Source organism: Anastrepha ludens, chromosome 6, assembly GCF_028408465.1.
Source record: "Anastrepha ludens isolate Willacy chromosome 6, idAnaLude1.1, whole genome shotgun sequence".
NCBI lineage: Eukaryota > Metazoa > Arthropoda > Insecta > Diptera > Tephritidae > Anastrepha > Anastrepha ludens.
In genome coordinates, this window is record NC_071502.1 from 1,771,312 (window position 1) to 1,790,776 (window position 19,465).

At 36.6% G+C, this 19,465-nt stretch overlaps 1 protein-coding gene across 18 annotated transcripts in view; it reads left to right on the top strand.

Moving 5' to 3' along the window:
* Positions 1 to 19,465, top strand: part of LOC128867489 (myocyte-specific enhancer factor 2) — a 205,278-nt gene that overhangs the window by 177,824 nt on the left and 7,989 nt on the right. For 13 of the 18 annotated variants that reach the window (XM_054108723.1, XM_054108735.1, XM_054108737.1 and 10 more), the window contains 3 exons: positions 11,152 to 11,666; positions 14,799 to 15,002; positions 18,838 to 19,153. In XM_054108723.1, the coding sequence (XP_053964698.1) occupies positions 11,613 to 11,666; positions 14,799 to 15,002; positions 18,838 to 19,153 (574 nt within the window). In that variant the 5' untranslated portion in view covers positions 11,152 to 11,612. The remainder of the gene's footprint in view (positions 1 to 11,151; positions 11,667 to 14,798; positions 15,003 to 18,837; positions 19,154 to 19,465) is intronic. The other 5 variants (XM_054108734.1, XM_054108738.1, XM_054108743.1 and 2 more) reach the window with 1 other exon arrangement.

Genomic DNA, 19,465 nt, shown 5'->3' on the forward strand with positions numbered 1-19,465 from the left:
CCTCTACTACCACTAGCTGGTACCATGTCGAATATTTTCGGAGCCGGAGCGTTTGTATCCATTCGGACGACATGGCTCAGTCAACGAAGTTGCTGGATCTTTATTCGCTGCGCTATGTCTATGTTGTCGTAAAGTTTATATAGCTCATTGTTCCATCGCCTGCGATACTCGCCGTCACCAACGTGCCAAGTTCCAAAAATCTTCCACAGATTCTTTCTCTCAAACACTTCAAGGGACGCCTCCTCGGATATTGTCATCATCCAAGCTTCTGCGCCATATGTTAGAATGAGCATGATGAGACCTTTAGAGAGTGGACCAAGTAACTCGTAGCCGCGGCGGATATATGTTGGTTATCATATTCAAAAAATAAATGCCATGAAACTAGCTACCATATTATACTAAAAAAAAACTTTCCAAACATATTTCTGTTTCGCTCTTAAAAAATAGCCAATACTAATATAAAAAAAACGAAAATATATTACAGACATAACCACATTTGTTTAATCATTTAATAAAAAAATAAGAACAAGAAAAAAATATTGAGCATATCTTTATTTATTTATTTTAATCAGATTTTTGTCACTTACGCTCACACTTTTTCTCATCAAGCTAGTTGCGCTCTTTTCGGAGCTTACTGAACTTGAAATCGCTTATACGAAGAAAGTTGTCTATAGATGGACTGCGCCTCCAAATGTGTATCAAAGTTACTCTATCTCACTAAGTAGGTAAAAAATTTTATCTTCATTTTTAGCGGTATTTAGATCACTCGTGCAGGGGCAAACATTTAATAGTATAAATCAATATTAGCATGAGAAAATATGTTTGTATGTGTGTTGCTGTATAGCCAACCACGCAAAAACCCTGCTCTTCTCCATCTCGTCGGTAGCTTTTTGCCAACGCCAGCTACGTTATGTGGTCCAACATGTGCCTGTGCGCTAATATTTACAAATTCTATTGTATTTACATACATACGTATGTATGCGTGTGTATAGGCGACCTAATGTTTGCTTGATTTTTTGTATGCGTTTCGTGACTTAGGAAGTCGATGTTACATTTTCTTTGCCTCTGCTATCACAGTGAACTCTTTCCATCGGGTGGAGGTGGCGGGGTTTTCTATATTGTGTTGAAAATACACTGATGGTTTGAGTGGAGTTTAGAACCGTGGATGCTGTTGAAGAGATAATAAAGGCGGGGCTGATACCATTTAGTTATTGGCATTTTCATTACAGTGGATCACTCTCTGAAGTGCTTTTTTATTGCTAATCTAAAAATTTTGGCAAAAGAAATTCCACACATTGTTTACAGAAGATATATATTACATTTTCTTTTATTTTTGAAATTTCGGTAAGTAAGTACTAGACTTTAAAGCTCCAAATTCAGCTTGTTAGCGGAAATGTGATTGACAGCGGTGTAAGTTTGATGTTAGTGAGAGCTACAATACTATACGTTTCACTCCCAAAATGAAGCCGCAGCTAATTTATTTTCATCCAAGGTTTAAAGATTTACCATGCAAAATATCCAAAAGTCAGTAAGAATTGACATAAAACTTCATATAAAAATTGCTTAAAATTTCCTTAAAAAAGGGCTGAAATCCTACCTTTACCGTCTTTTTGTAATTTCTAATGGTACAAGAAAAGATAATAAGGATAACGCGAAATAAATGCACTCTGAATTACTTCGGCGAGAAGTTTTGACAGCTGTGAAATAAGAGATGTGAGCTATGCTTAATTGCGAAGACTTCATGATAGCGTATATAAAAAATATTACATCAAATTAGGGCGACTACAAAGATGTCGGCCAAGTCTCATTCATGGTTTGTCACGAATGACACAAATTGTACAACCTCACGGTATCACAATGGATCTACAACAGGTCTAAGTGTGTCATAACAACAGCCATCCTACTTACAGTGACATCCGGCTAAAAGGAACCTTCATATTAATATTAAAACACTGAGCCAAAGTTCCAAGTTAATTCCAATACAATGCGTATATCTTCTCCTTTCAATCTGAAAATTGTGTCAAATTGTCACTAACACCACTTGCAGGTGAACTTTTCACTAAAACTTGATTTCCAATTACATTGCGAGATCAGAAATACAAAACCATCCCTGGTATTTCTTGAAATAATTTTGTCGACGGGTATTTAATTACACCGTTCGACGTCCCTTGAAGAATCTTTAAATATCTTCTAGCACATATTATATAATAACATTTTCTGCCCATTTGAGTTTATGAAATTATAAATCAAATTGAACATTTCTAAATAAATCAATTGCCTAGAAGTGGCTCGAATAGTATTCGTAGTTACTGTTCATAATTTAGTAATTGAATGCTGATTATGTTTTTTTTGATGTATTTTATTCAAATAAGCTTCCGTGTCCTCAACTCATAACACGCACTACTAACCTCCACCTTTCCTATAAAAAAATAAAGAAATTATCCATATCAACACATGACGCGGCTCAGTTTTCTTACGACAATTATTCAAACGGAAAAGTATTTTTAACGATATGTCGGAACAACGTCAGGTACAAGGGAGACAGTCCTACCTACGTCTCCTCTGCAGCACATATGTAAAAAAATGGGTAGAGTGGGCCGGCTCATTTAACCAGGCAACAACTTTCAGTTGCTTAAAAATAGTCGACTAAAATTTTTACCCACATTAAATAATTAGATGGGGTAAGAGTTCCTTTAATTGGAACTGGTGAGCTATTTCAAGCACCTCACACACACAAAGGCTTTTTAAGTTCTATTATTAAAATATTGTACATGCATACAGACCTTTCCTCATACAAAAATACTTGCATTTACCTGTACAAATTATTTTCGATTACCTATGATTTTTTACATGCACACAAACAGACATACATGGAGACGAGTGGACTTGTATTGGACTATTATTACGCGGTGTATTATATGCCACACGCATTGTGGGTGTAATAGGAATAATGTTTGTCATACCGCAACGCTATTGCCCAACAACAACAACACTGCATTTACATTGTGCAAAGTACTCAGTGGTTCGGTTGATGAGGTGGAATGAGGGGCATGGTTGGTCAGGCAATCGTTGGCGCTTTTTCACACACTCATTGTATAAATATAAATGTGTTATTTGTTGTTGTCAAACACTCATGTGCACATATGTATGCACTGCTGTGTACGTGCGTAGTTGTACAATTGAGTTTGGAGTTCACGAATGTGTGCACATACATATGCCACCTCGAACCCATGTCAGACACGTGTGTACCATTGTGCTGCTCCTCTTATTTTATTAAATTTCGAGAGCGAAACCTTCCTCTCACATTTCATTCTTCTGCAGCGCCTTCTTCTATAGCGTCAAATAAATGAAGTTGAGTGAGTGACGTAAATTCTTATCGTGGTTCATTTTCATTTTTACTGTGTTTATTGTTATTATTGTTATCACTTTTTGGTTTCATTTCATTATTTGTTAGCTTTAAGATTCGTATAATGGCTGATAATTTGTTGCCTATTAGTGCAATTTATATGTAAATATATGTACATGAGCATGTTGCCAGTGCATAATTGAAAATTAAAGTCTGAGTGGTAATTGAAGTAAAAAATCCGCAATAGCTTTGATAGAATACTTGACAGAAATTAAAAGTTGTATTATTTGGAAACCTATTGAATCTTTTACTAGGACTCGTCTGCATTTTCTTAGGCCAAAGCATATCTCTGTAGCAAAGCTTCATTCAAGTATTCTGTAGGCTGTGATATTATCAACTCCTAACACTAAAGTGGAGTTCTACTTACGCCCACTCGCATGCATATATACATACATCTGTAGGAACATAGTCTGGCTCTTATCTTTTCGTTTTTATCTCATATTGACTTAGATAAAGTTATAAATTTACATGATTGCCAAATATTTATTGTGTAAATATATTGAGGAAATAATTAAATTCTTGTTAACAACAGCCGAGAATGCCTTGGCCTTTGCAAATTGATGCTAAATACATATTTAAATTAAGAAACATTTAAAATCAAAAGAAAATTTGCTTTGTTGACAATAAAGCTGTGCTTACAATGCAAGCAATGCGTGCGTTTATAGGTTGCGATAGGAAAAAGTCAAATATGGTCAATGTTTGAGGCGCTAAGAAAATTTCGCTCATACTTCATTTATTTGGGCCACCGTAAGGTTTTATGAATATTTTTTAAAGAAAAATGTGAGAAAATTTTGATGTCCGCCGATTTTTATTAAATTTTTCTCTAAAGGGAAACAAACCAATTTAATGAATAAAATTCTGCAAAAAAAAAAATACTATGAATGGTCTATTTTAAACATATATTTTTCAATATTTATAGTCTATTTTGGCGCATATTAAGACCAGATTTGCGGACATTGAGTGTACACCTGTGTACACCTACTGAAGACCGTCTTTTTGACGGTTACATTAATATGCAATTTTTTTGTAAATTATTTATTAAAAGGTTATAGATTCTAATTTGTTGTTGTCTGCAATACATTTTTTACATAAATACTCTATCTAGGGTGTACTGCCCTTTCCACATACATACAAAGCCCAGTTTGGCAAGAATTTCGCGCATTTGGATTTCGTACATTAGACAATGGATTGAAGTTATTTTGCTTCAAAACTTGTTTATTTTAAACTTGTTTGCTCATGTACATACTGCAAAACAACCGTTATTTGCCTCGTGTTGTTTTTTCTTATTTAAATATTATTTCCTTCTCATTATTTCTAGATGCTTTGTACCTATCGAGTTGACGGATTTTGGTAAAAACAAGTATACCACCCATGGAAATAATAAAAAAAAGTGTTTCAGAGAAAATGTGTAGAAATATTATATATATTCACTGCCTTATCAATTAAAAGGCAATATGTAATTATTTAAAATAATATTTGTATGCTGCGAGTTTTTTAAGCATTAAATCAAGAATCCGTCTAAAACCGTAAATATAATGCTAAGCAGATATATTCATTATAGAAGATGAAAAGTATACCCCTGTTGTGCGCATGAACAACACTTTATATTATATACTCGTATACAGCAGTCCTGGCTATTAAATTCCTGTTTACAGCTCTATTGCCTTCTGCTAATTTGTTTTTTTCTTAGTTTTATTAGGTGTTATGAGGAATGCGTAGTTGGGTAATTGCTTAAAAAATTCCCTAAAAGTTTGCATGGAATATTGAAATTAATCTTCAATGAAGTAAAATTGGGCTACAAAAATTTTCATTTAGTTTCTTAATCGAGAATAAAGCACCAAACAACTTTCGCTGACTCTGAAGTATAAGCAAAATTTGTTAGTTGGTGCTTAGACGGAAGGATTTTCTGACGAATTCATTAAACCTTTTTGATGTAATAATTTGAACTAAATCCGGTCTATCGTGGTGCATTTAACACCTTTGTTAAATTATTGATTGTGGAGTTCGCTACTTTCATCAGAAATGTAAAACGACCACAAAACACACACCTTGCCGAATTCTCTTCAAAAATTGGAAAATTTATTTACCTCGTTACATTTATTTACCGAATTCTCTTCAAAAATTGGAAAATTTATTTATATCGTTACAGATTCAAGCGTTCAAAATAGTTGTATGAAAAAAATGGTGAACGTGTTTCACAATTCATTTTTGTTATGCTAGTCCCCACGAAAGAGGAGAGTTGCCATAACTATAAATTTATAATTTTACTTTTTTTTACTTTTTTTTGTTTTGGTATAACCAACAGGTTTCATACTGATCAATGGCTGAGGTAAAGGGTGCTTTGGCAACATTAAAGTATGTGAACTCCTCAGTCTTGTCTGAGCTCTAATCTTGCGCTGAGCTCTAGCTTACTGTTCATCGTAACACCTATGACAATAAATTTTGCTATCAATAAAAATTGTGAATCAAAAAAAAATAGTCAAAGTTTTATAAAAAGCATATTTTGTCTTAATTAAAATTAAATTACCTTAAATACCATAAAGTGTAAATTGAATAGTGGTCGAACTTCGCTTGCTGTCCTATACTGCTAGCCACTCTTGCTGAAATTATTATTTTTTTTATTGCTGTTACTTCAAATGCTCACCCCCTTATTTTCTCAGAATAAGTCTCAGCATTCGCTTTCCTCAGCTCGCGCTTTTCGTACTCCATTTAACTTGCGCCCAACTTCATAATTGTTTGCGTTGTCGTTAACCTCCAAACGTCTATTCGGCCATTCACTTGCGCTCTATTGCGCACGGTAAATTCCCTTAACCCAGGGTTTTTCCTGTCCTTGTCAACAAAGCCGTACATGCCGCGTGTTCGCTATTCGTCACCGTCAAAATGAACCACCACCACACCCTGTGGCGCGAAACATGAAAACGAAAGGAAAACCACGACCAACTAACCTTCACCTTGAAGTTGGCGTTACTTGACTTCTCCACTGCTTTGGCATTTGTTCACCTGCTCCCTTTCGGAAAACCTTCACCTGCGCTCACTCGAACATGAATTGCCTTTTTTCTTGACAACACCTCCTTGCGCCACAGAGAAGTCCATTATGACTTCTTAGTGCCGATTAACATACTGATATATGTATGTATGTATATGCAAGGCACAAATGTGTCTATGGACTTTTAATAAAATATCACATGCCGACTTGAATTTTTCTGTTTTGAAAGAAGAAAACCAAAAAAATTTTAAGAAAGTATTTGCATTTATTTTTATTCATTGTCCCAGGTAAAAGATTTATTTATTTATTTCAATAAAACTAGGAGCAAGTTGTTAAGTATTTCTGTAAGCTAAAGTTCCGATAGCAAAAGCTTCAATGGCAGATAAATTATCTGTAAAAAGTTCACTGACTACTTCAGTTCTTAATTTATATGTATGTGTGTATGCGTACATATATACCTATATCTATGTTTGAGTGTATGAATATTTATATTTGGTACGGCACGTGTAGCACTCACCCCCTTTTTATGCGTCTACTTGTGTTGCCGAAAATGTTGAATTGTAATTACACTTGTAGTTGTATGTAATTAAAGTGCATTTAATAGTTGGTAACCCATTCAGGAAGCACACAAATGAACATACCTTCAACTGTTAATTCCGAGTGTACAGCAGACATAAGTATGTAGGTGAGTACATACATGAAATTCGTTGTGTGGCGGATAACTGACCTGTGTAGGGCTTACGGCTTTTCATTTTCAGTTTGCTTTTTATTTTTTATATTTTAGTTTTCTTCTGCGTTTGCTTTATATTTACACTCTGAGCATTTTCGCCTTTTAGGTTTAAGAGCCCACAATTTAACGGGAACGGAGAAGCGGAAGAGATAATGACAAAAGCCATGACAGTCGCAATGTCAGTGGCAGTGGAGGTGGTGGTGGCAATGACAATGGCAGTGACAGTGGTCGTTACAATTGGAACGTGTCGGCGCCACCGACGAGGACAATTTTTGTAAACAGCAGTAATCGCTGGTTTTTTGTAGCTTAATACAGTTAAGTCTACTTACCTTAAGCAAACAGAAAGATATACATGCGTACATACATGCAACACATGCGTACACAAACTTACACACATACTTACCTACACCTCTTCAATACTAGTGAGTTTATATTGAGTTCTCCTTTTCCACAAACCGAAGGTAGGCATGTTAATATTTTGTAGAAGTTAACTCGTATATTGAGTTCTCCTTTTCCACAAACCGAAGGTAGGCATGTTAATATTTTGTAGAAGTTAACTCGTCAGTTACACGAATCGTGCGTCTAGAAGCTGCAAGATAGAGTTTTAAAATTTGTGCCCATCCTTCGATAGGATTTAAAAAACATTGCACTTTCCTGGAAGAGGAAGTGAGCATTAAATGAATATGAAATTGAGAGTTGAAGACTTAGCTACGCATTGTCAAATGGTTAAGGCAACATACGCTCTCAGATATAACCGAAAGTATTTAAAATGACTTGGTAGATCTCATTACTACCCAAAGAAGCAACTGATTAGTGCGTTTTTCAGGCCGCATACATTCTTGGTCTATACTTTTATCAATGGGGAATATGGATTTTATAGCATTAATGGTCTTAAACGATTCTAGGCAAATACCTATCTGCGGCTGGCCTTATTTCGTACGACTTCTTCCATCCAAGCTGACGAGACGTAGCTAGTATGTCAACGTGAACCGTAGGCTTGAGTCAATCCCAAAGGGATGCAAAGGAGTGACCTATTTACGAGTAAATCTTAGATGGTTTGGTGCTGCTTGCTAAAAATGTGCCACATTTGATTCATTGTTTAAAAGCAAAAAAACTCGGTCATACCATTTATTCATTTAACTTTTTGAAATGAAAGGAGGCACAGAATCCTGGGCTCGTACCTACTAGGGGATGAAGACTCACAAATAATGCCTCCTAACGAGCTGGTTCGATTCCTCAGAATATTAAATAATTAAAATTAAGCACTTAGGGACACATAATAGAACAATCCGGTCGCAATGCATACAAGCCTTAGCCTAGCACGTACAACCATTACCATTACCAATATATAAATAAGCAAATATTGAACATAAGAGAATATCTGATCTACACTTTTCATATTTTTTTATTAGATGCTTATCATGTACAAATTTTCTTAAGTTCAGTTTAATAAACTTCAAAATTATTTCCCCAAAGCTTTAAAATTTTAAAATTTCACTCATTAACTGCCGCTTATCGCGCACTGTTCTCTCTGACCTTGTCCGCAGTGTTTCTCCCCAGCCATAAAGCAAGCAAAACTACCATACACGTGCATCCATGTTCAAATATATTTACACATATGTGTACACATTCAGTCACTGTTATGCGGAAATTATGGCACAGCACTTACAAATACCTTTAAACTGTATTACCATAAGACTTTTCTCTCATTTTTTGTCTTCTTCAGCGCCTACTGCCTTTCGTTATAACTCAGAGTTTGCCTCACACTTTCGCAAACAATATACTCTTTGTCTGTTTAGCGCATTTTACACTAAAGTATGGGCCACTGTGTTGGCAGCCACGTTTAACCATATCCAGGAGGCGTACGCGGCGTATGAGCAACATTAAGGAGCGGTGAGGCTTAACTGAGTACGACCTAAGGCAACGGCAGAGCCCATTATTTCTTTTTTTGTTCATTACAACTACATACACTTCTCTGGATTTTCTCATTTCCTTTCCATTATTCGCGCACTTTCTTTCTTTCTACGTCCATTTCACATCAAAAGGTAACAACATCCCCGTAGCCGATGAACCAACAGTCTACGCAATACGCCGCTTGTTTTTAAGTTTTCTTTAACGGTTTTGTTTTTTTGTTTTGCTTGTGTCCTACAGCGACTCAACAGCAACACATAAACTTGCTTCCTCTGACCCGTTTCATATCACATTTTAACCCTCTTACCACCATTGTGTTTGTGTGCTTGTGCTGCTCTTGGGATTTTTGTTTGTTTTTATATTGAGTGACGCAGTGCGTTCGGCTTGAATTATAGCGATATGTTTGAGCAATACGATTATAAAAGTAGTCGAAGCGGAGGTGCTTATGCTCGCTACATTTTAAGTGAAAGACTTTGCTACCTGAGAGAACAGCTTTGCGGCAACACACAAACGCGTCCACAGCAGCGCGAAAGTACATGCACAGTTTACACTCTAAATGCCTGTGTTTACTATTTGCTTTTATTTAGTGTTGCGTGTTGCTGTCAGCTCACAATTGTTAATAATGGGCGAGTTGCGTGGTTACTTGCCGCTGATATTGTTATGGTTATTCAGGCAGATTCATAAGGCCGCGAACGAATATCTGTACAGAAATATGCTAATAGGAAATTTAAATATTATTTTCGTTCCTCCTTTGCTGGGGTATAAAATTCTAGTTTGCAGCAATTAACAGGTGCTTGACGATGGGCGCTGTGTATGTTTGCTCGTGGAAAGAGTGCGAGTTTTTTTACACCTGATAATGGCATATGTTTTTTTATGAGAAGATTCTGCTTTACTTGGCGTGAGGCAATCATGTTTATGAGCTTCAATATTTCAATGCTTCGTTTTGCATCCACAAACTGCAATCAAAGACGTCGAGGGCTTACTCCATATAACTTATAATTTACATTTTCTGCAAAATTATCTACTGATGATGTTGGACTCTCTTCTAATTAAGAGGTGTGACCTGCAAATAACGAAACTTATGGTGCTGTGGAAAAGAATGCATGCACCAACCGCGAGCGATCGCCTCTCGCTTCTGGAAACAAATTAACTTAAACATAGCATTCGTTTTCATTAGAACTATTTTTTTAAACTGAAAAATGTTAAACGCGCAATAAAGGAAGACAATGCATCTTCTCAATCCATGAAGTATCTAGCCAAGTTCAGCCTCCCAGTGCTAGACCATTCGTCGTAATTGTAAGATCTTGCGCCGTACGGCTTCGGTAGTTAATGTAAAATCTGCTTTAGAGGAAAAAAGATGTATGTCAATTGAAGCTGTGTAGGAGAAAGCGGCATGCGTTTTGAAAGAGCTGACCAAATAAGAGATCCAGTTCTGTCGCAGGTATAGATGGGGGGCTATGTATTGAAGTTGATAAAATATAAAAATGCATGAAGTAAAAAAGGTGGCTTTTTCGGCATTCTCGACATTTAATTACCATTTCTCTTACTATCAATATTTTGCTTGAATAAACGCCTTATGAAATGAATTTGTATGCTCTCAGCCAAGCTATGAGGTATCATAAGTGGAAGCAAAAATAAAAGAAAACCTATAAAATTTACAACAAAAACTGTTAATACTAAAGACACTGCAACGGAGAATCAATCCCTTTTTATTTTTATTTTTAATTTTATGTTGTCTCTAAGATTGTTTTACAATTTACTTTGCCAACTTTCATATGTATAGAATGTATGTATGTATATTCCTATATTGCCACTCCTGCCACAAATGCAGCCCTTTAAAATTGGGTCAGCGATGTACTCAGTGAGTTTTCCATTGATTTAATTTGTCCTAATTCACACATCTCATCTACTTCTCTTTTCCCCATCAGCCTACAAATCACTTTCGCTTTGATCGATGAAAGAAGGAGTGGCTCGATGACACAATGCAAAGAAATGCAATTTTTCTATGAAAGCAAAACTTCAGTAGATTTAGCTTAGAATAAAATTCTGTATATCGTAAAATTTAATATCGTAAATCTTAAATTTATTTAACTCCACTTTCTTCTCTTTTCTTTGCAGGATATTTTATACAACTGCGCTACCTGTTTGAATATAAATTGTGCAATTGTTGAATCCACACTCAATTACAACTGAAACCTACAATTTGAAATAAAATAACAACAAAAACTGCATAACCGTCCATCAGCAAAAGCTGAATCTGCCTTTGAGTGGCATTGCTTGGTTTTCCCTTGAAAGTAATGAAGCTTTTAATAACGTTTTATAAATAAACTGAAAACAAAACAAAAATCAAAAACCATAAAAATAGTGCGTGGCAATCCATATACCAGTCCCTAGTATAGTGCCAATAGCAGCACTCTAAAAAGGCGAGATCAAATAAAATCACGAAGAAAAAGAGGAAGAGATATTTTTATAAAAAAAATTTAAAAGTAAGCCGTGCAGACTTGATTGTTGCACTTGGATATTTTTGTACGAAGTGAACGGGATTTATTCACCAGGCATAAAGGTGGTAGTAGTACAAAATGGGTAGGAAAAAAATACAAATATCACGCATCACAGATGAGCGCAACCGACAGGTGAGTAAAATAGAAAAATATGAAATGAATTTTTAAAATTAAAAGATTTTTACTTTTTATTTTATTTGTTTAACTATTGCTTAACAAAAATTTAAATGAAAAATTAAATTTCCAAAGCCAACAAAAATACGAGCCAAAAATAACTCCAAACAAAAGATTTTTGTTTTTTTATAAATAAAATTATTATTTATATTTTTTTTTTCAAAAATCACCACAGATAATAGAAGAGTTCAAACTTAAAAGGTCTATACAACAGTTTTTTTTTTTTAATTTCATCAACGGAACCAAAATAATGAGATTTTTGGAAGAACTTTCGAATCGGTTCAGACTTTTCTAAATTTAACCAGCTTCCAATAAAGAGTAATGGAAAGCAACGTAATCGCAAACGAATTGTATGTGCGGTCGATTGCTACACTATGATTCTACTAGGTTGGCTTAGGTCATAGCAGTGGGAAACCCCGCGCACCCTCCTAAATATAAGGTTGTCAAAAAAGTCTTGCGGTATTTCCGCAAGCTTGTCTTTGCAAGCGCGTAGTTCTAGCTGTATTCGTCGCATCGGTTCACGCTAGAGCTTTTTGGAAAGCTCTTTTCACGTGCTAACACGATGATGATTAATTGTGGTTTGCTTTTAGTCGTTCGTGAGTTATAGCGTCGCAAACATGGAGCAAAATAAAGAGAAAATACGGCATATTTTACAGTACTACTACGATAAAGACAAAAATGCATCTCATGCTGCCAATAAAATTTGTGCAGTTTATGGACCCGATACAGTTTCCATTTCCACCACACAAAGATGGTTTCAACGTTTTCGTTCTGGTGCAGAGGTGATCGAAGATGCGCCACGGTCCGGAAGGCCTGTCGTCGAAAATTGCGATAAAATCGCTGAGTTGATCGAAAGAGACCGGCATAGTAGCAGCCGTAGCATTGGCCAAGAGCTGGGCATGAGTCATCAAACCGTTATAAACTATTTGAAGAAGCTTGGATTTAAAAACAAGCTCGATGTATGGGTGCCACACGACTTGACTCAAAAAAACATTTTTGCCCGTATGGATGCATGCGAATCGCTTCTGAATCGCAACAAAATCGACCCGTTTTTGAAGCGGATGGTGACTGGCGATGAAAAGTGGGTCACTTACGACAACGTGAAGCGCAAACGGTCGTGGTCGAAAAGCGGTGAAGCTGCCCAGACGGTGGCCAAACCTGGATTGACGGCCAGGAAGGTTCTTCTGTGTGTTTGGTGGGATTGGCAGGGAATCATCCACTATGAGCTGCTCCCCTATGGCCAAACGCTCAATTCGGACCTGTACTGCTAACAACTGGACCGCTTGAATGCAGCACTCATGCAGAAGAGGCCATCTTTGATCAACAGAGGCCGAATTGTCTTCCATCAGGACAACGCCAGGCCACACACATCTTTGGTGACGCGCCAGAAGCTCCGATGGGAGGTTCTTTTGCATCCACCGTATAGTCCGGATCTCGCACCAAGTGATTATCACCTATTTCTGTCCATGGTGAACGAGCTTGGTAGTCGGAAGTTGTCCACAAGAGAGTCCTGTGAAAATTGGCTCTCCGAGTTTTTTGACAATAGGGCGAGCTTCTATAAGAGGGGCATTATGAAGTTGGCAACTCGTTGGGAACTCGTCATCGAACAAAACGGCGCATATTTGACTTAAATCGCATTATTATAACCAATTTTATGAACAATTGAAAATTTAATAAAAATACCGCAAGACTTTTTTGACAACCTTATATAATGTAAACTAATAAAAACTCTTTAACCCTCCGCTGGGCGCCCCGGTCTGGCCAGACCTTTTTAGACTTTGGACGTGAATTTAGCATATTTCTATTATAGCTAACGACTTGAGCTTCCAGGTAGTTTCCTAAAATTTAATTTGCTATCGATTTATGGATATACATATTATATATTATATATATATAAATATTTGGCGCGTACACTCTTTTTGGGTATTTCGCCGAGCTCCTCCTCCTATTTGTGGTGGGCGTCTTGACGTTGTTCCGCAAATGGAGGGACCTAAAGTTTCAAGCCGACTCCGAACAGCAGATATTTTTATCAGGAGCATTTTCATGGCAGAAATATACTCGAAGGCTTGCCATTGCCTGCCTTATAACAATGTAACTGGTACTACTTTTATGTATCTGAATGATAAAAAACTAAGTCAATCAGTTCAACGGTTAAACTTTGACTTCGATACACATTAAATTTGGACACATATTCTGCTTAAAACGCAAACTCATAACTTGATATTCAAACACAATATCCTTATTAAAAGGACACCTCAGGCAATAAATATGAATACTTATCCTATGGTACTCAGTAGAAAAAGTCTCACATGCTCACATAATGCGCCATCCACCGCGCCCAATGGTAGCTGCATGCCCGGCTTGTAATTGAATATCCTCTCTAGCGAAACCCGGTTAATGGTTTACCTTGCACTTGCATTGCAATAAATTGAAGGAGATACTGAAAACCAAACTAGTTAGAGGTGCCAACCATCCCTCATGTGTTTCATATTTAGTGGCTACCACAACGGACTATACGACTTTTGGATAGCGAGCCTTGTGGTGCTTGCAGGCATGCTCACGTGTGTGTGTGTGTGCTATTGTTTTTATGCATGTGTATTCTTGCATGTATTGTCCCATTGTCTGTCTGGGCTTTGTATCCAGCGTCTGCATCTTCTATCCCTGCCACGCACTCAGAGTGCCACATGAAAATCGATTAATTGGAAATCAAGGCTGGACTACTTGACGGTCGGCATTGCCTCACGAGTGAGCTCAAACATTGTATTTGTGTATGTGTAGTTAGGGCACAAGTTGTCGAAGGCATTACATTGTAGTAACATATGCACATATTCAAGGATACAAAGCATCGTCTATATTCATACGTAGATTAGCTAAGAAGGAAAATAAATGAGGAAAGGGAGGAAAACCCCAGAGGAAACTGCGCGTAAAGTACTTCTTCCACTCACAAGTTGCATTCAATATTTCTATAGAAATATTGTAATTTTCGTATATAAAATTTTGGTGGCACCTACTTTAATTTTGGTTGTTGACAGTGTAATAATATGTATGAAAATATATTCTACTATTTTAATGAATCCTCTTTTTTCACAGGTTACTTTTAACAAACGCAAATTTGGCGTTATGAAGAAAGCCTACGAGCTGTCGGTTCTGTGTGATTGTGAAATCGCCCTTATCATTTTCTCATCAAGTAACAAATTATATCAATATGCTAGCACTGATATGGACAAAGTCCTGCTCAAATACACCGAATACAATGAGCCACACGAGTCACTTACGAATAAGAATATAATTGAGGTAAGTACAAATCCATACACACAGACACACCTACACAGTCAATTGATTTTGTGAATAGAAATTCTCCACTAGTACACATTTTTATTAGCATTTGTCTTATAGACTGGTGCATAGGTTTTTTTTTTTGTGTTTGAAGAATAGTTATGCGAGTAAATTTCAACGGAGAACCAAATGGACTAACCTTAAGCCCGCTTCTGTAAGGCAAAGGACATTCAGGAGCATTTTTAGCAGAAAAACGAGCATACCTATAATCCTAAAGGTATATCTGAAGGAAATCAGTTCTATAGAACAAAGTAATAATCCAGTATTTTTTACAGTGAATAAAAATTCCAACAGTTGCTTACAAAATTGTTGATATTTTGTGCCAAATTTTTGATATTTTTTGCGAAATTTTTTTTATTAATCGATTTCTAAGAGGAATTTTATTGTTAATGATATAAAGAATTTTATATAGAATTTCACGAAGAACATTTCTGTGGAGTATTTTACCTCCAACGTCATAATTAGTTCATTTTGAACACAATTTCATAATTTCGCATCTGTATTGGCAAAAAAATGGTCCGCTCATTGCCAGTTGTGCTAAATCAGTACAATTTTGCGATTGCTTGAAAACATGAAAACCAAATCTTGGTTTGTTTGAAGTAGGTAATCTAAATCCCTTGTTTCTTGGTCTCCCTAGGCCACCTCCTTCTTCAGTGTATTCTCTTAGAAGTTGATATTCATATAAAATAAAATTATAGAAAATAAAATTATAACTATTCTAGTATGGCTTCCAACTCCATCTTGCATATTGAGAAGGCGTGAAATCTCGATTTGCTCTATTTCGTGGCGGTATATCGTTCAAAATTTCTAAATATTAGATAAGCAAAATTTGCCGCTCTAATGGCACGGTAGCGGCATGTCCAAATATTCGGAAAAAACAGGCAACTATTTGTGTTCCGTGAGTGAAAATCTTCGTCTGGGTCGTCTTAAACACCCATACACTTGACTGTTGTCTAGTTTCGGGTTCATATGCCCTGTTTTCTCATCTAAATTGTAAGCGTATAGAATTTTTTCAACTTTTCCTTGCAACAATCGAAGCTTTTTTGGCCCATTCTCGAGTAATGCGGTATGCAATGCGAGCATATTTTTCTAACGACCAAATGTTCATGGCATGTCAAATGTGTGCAAGTAGAACCAATGTTCAAGCATGCCGCACGGTATAAAGGTGCAAGACAATTTCGGAATCACAATTCACGCACTGTATCGATTTTTGTTGGCACACCAATCGTTGATACGTTGATTTAATTGATTATCACACGAAAATGTTCACGGCTAACTTCATATTTTGTGCAAAAAGAAAACATAGAAGAAATTATTTTACGATTTGTGTCTGCTCCAAAATATAATATCAGTTTTCTAACCAAGCAAAACATAATTCCAATGCTAATAATACTTCCATATAAACTACTCAAGAGACGGCAATGTAAACAACCGCTGCTGTATCTACTATATTTCTCTTCTTTTCCATTCATAACGCCTCTTACAACTGGCTTTACTTGCCAATGTTATGCCACATACGATAGATGCCTTAGAAAACATAATCCCGCTGTTGCTTCAATGGAATATACCAACAGAGAAAGTATGCTGTCGGTACTCGTAAGTGCAGAGCCTGAAGGTAGGCTAAAATTCATGAACGTACATATGCATACATTTTCTCATTCCCATAGGAAATAATCCCGGTTCTGCAAGTCATTGGGCACCTCTGTAAGCGGCTATGTAAATCAATATATTGTAAATGGTGCAGTTGCCGCCATGCAATAGCTGTAAGCTTCTTGTCAGCCAAATATATTGATGAGAGCATAGTTACTGCTAGCATTGTTGCTTTTTCTGTTGGTACAACCGGCACTCAAATTACCGCTTAGCGTTTACATAATCATCTTTGTTTTTTTCCCGACACTTGAGTCTATTGCTCATTGACTTATCAGCGTTTTGACACCTTGATGACACAGAGACAAACTTTGCCCATTTGTTTTTGGATGTGCACACATCCCTTGCACCTTTCAGTATCCCCTCTTTTTTGCTGACTATCTACAATTCAGTTCCCAAGCAACTTCAGATATCAGTCGTTTTATGTTTTTGCTATTTGTTATTGCTATCCTTTGTGTTGTTACTCGTCTTTTTATAATGTTAATTCTTAGCAAATTTGAATAATTTTACATTCATCACCCTTACATTAAGGCGTTTTGACATTTGCACTCGTCGACGCTCAGCTAAACGCTTGGAATAAATAATATCATATGCGAGTTACGTAGCAATTTATGTGGGCAACATAATGGACAAGAGGAGGAGAGAAAGAGAAAGTAAGCGCTTTCCAGCCAGTAGTGAATATCGTAAACAATGCAAATTTCAGTTTTATTTGCACTTGAAAGAAGCGGCAGGAAAAAAAAAGAAACGATTTTGTTACTTGTTACTTGCCACTTTAAAAAATATTAATATAAAATCATAATTCGGCGGGCACCGTAGCCGAATGGGTTGGTGCGTGTCTACCATTCGGAATTCACAGAGAGAACGTCGGTTCGAATCTCGGTGAAACACCAGAATTCAGAAAAACATTTTTCTACTAGCGGTCGCCCCTCGGCAGGCAATGGCAAACCTCCGAATGTATTTCTGCCATGAAAAAGCTCCTCATAAAAATATCTGCCGTTTGCAGTCGGGGCTTGAAACTGTAGGCTCCTCCATTTGTAGAACAACATCAAGACGCACGCCACAAATAGGAGGAGGAACTCGGCCAAATACCCAAAAAGAGTGTACGCGCCAAGTATATATATAATATAAACTCAAGTGTCACTGAATTCATTGAATATGGCAAGCCATTTTACTAGAAATATTTGAATTCAGTACTTCTATAGCACAAGTAATTCTATAATTCTAGAACCCATTTTATATATTTTAAGTGACGTTTGGTGTATGTACAACAGGATATTTTCGATTCACACGAAAACAAGAGTGCGTCCCTAGGACCCAACCCTTTTTCCATGATATTTAGCAATACTGATTGCAACAGTATTTGTTTTGTTGCACTTGGAGGCAAGGCCACCGCCAAAAATGCACGAGAACCGATCCTTATAAGCGAGAAGTGCTTCCATGAAACTCCCGCTTGTGGCACTAACTGGGCATGTTTTCAAATTTTCGATTAAAGGTCGGATGCTTATATCGTGACTTTTTATGTATATTTGAGTAGGTGATATTTTCTTACAGTTTTTCTAGTGCTTCTATCTAAGAGGGAAATGAGTATAACCGAGGTGTTTATAAGTGAGAAATTCTTTGTTGTTAGAAAAGGAATGTTAAATATTTTAAAAGATAATGGTACGCCGTGAAACACCAAAACAACAGAAAAGTTTTTCTAAACGGGGTAGCTCCACGGCAGGCAATGAAAAACCTTCGAGTTTATTTCTGCCATGAAAAAGCTCCTGAGAAAAAATTGGGAGGCATTTTGAAAAACATCACAACGCATGCCACAAATTAGACCAGGCGCTCGGTCAAATGGGAAATAAAGGGTGCAAGCGCCAATTATATGTGTATGCGCATATATAACTATATGTAATATTAATATGGTGTGATTGAAAAGAAACAAAAAAGTCATGTAAACATGGGTCCGCAAGCCAACGGCTTTGGTTATTCTTTCAGTCACAATATATAAGTATTTCCAATCACCTGTTTATACTTGCACATTAAAATTAGAAAAATGTAGAGTGTGGAAAATTTTGTATTTAAAAATTTACACTATTAATTGAAGTTTATTTGTTGTAATATCGTTTTTTTTAATTATCTTTAAACACTTTTCCGCTTACAGAAGGAGAATAAAAATGGCGTCATGTCACCGGATTCACCCGAACAGGAGGCCGATTTCACACTCACGCCCCGCACCGAAGCCAAATACAATAAAATCGACGAAGATTTCCAACTAATGATTCAACGGACTCAAATGGCCGGTGCAAGCGCATCCGGACGTAATCTCGGCAATACGAACTACACGCTGCCGGTGTCGGTACCAGTGCCGGGCGCCTACGGTGATGCCATGCTGCAAGCGAGTCCGCAAATGTCTCACACAAATATCAGCCCACGGCCGTCGAGCTCAGAGACCGACTCAGGTGGGATGTCGTTAATAAGTTAGTACTGAGTAGTGTCGCGGAGCACACACCACATTTTTTCAATTATCGTTACGTTCAGTTGTTTGTTGAAAGTTTCGTTGTTTCATTCATTATTTATTTTATTTTACTCGATTTTATTTTTTATTTTGCTTGAATGTTTGTTTAAGTGTTTGCTTGTTTGCTTGTTTAGTTCGTTAGTTTGTAGATAAACCGAAATATGTATGAGTTTTTTTTTTTGCCTGCATTAATTGGTTGTTTAGCGTGTTGTGTTTTTATTTGGTTATATTTAAATATTACATACAAACTTCGGTTGTTTTTGTTTCCTGCATC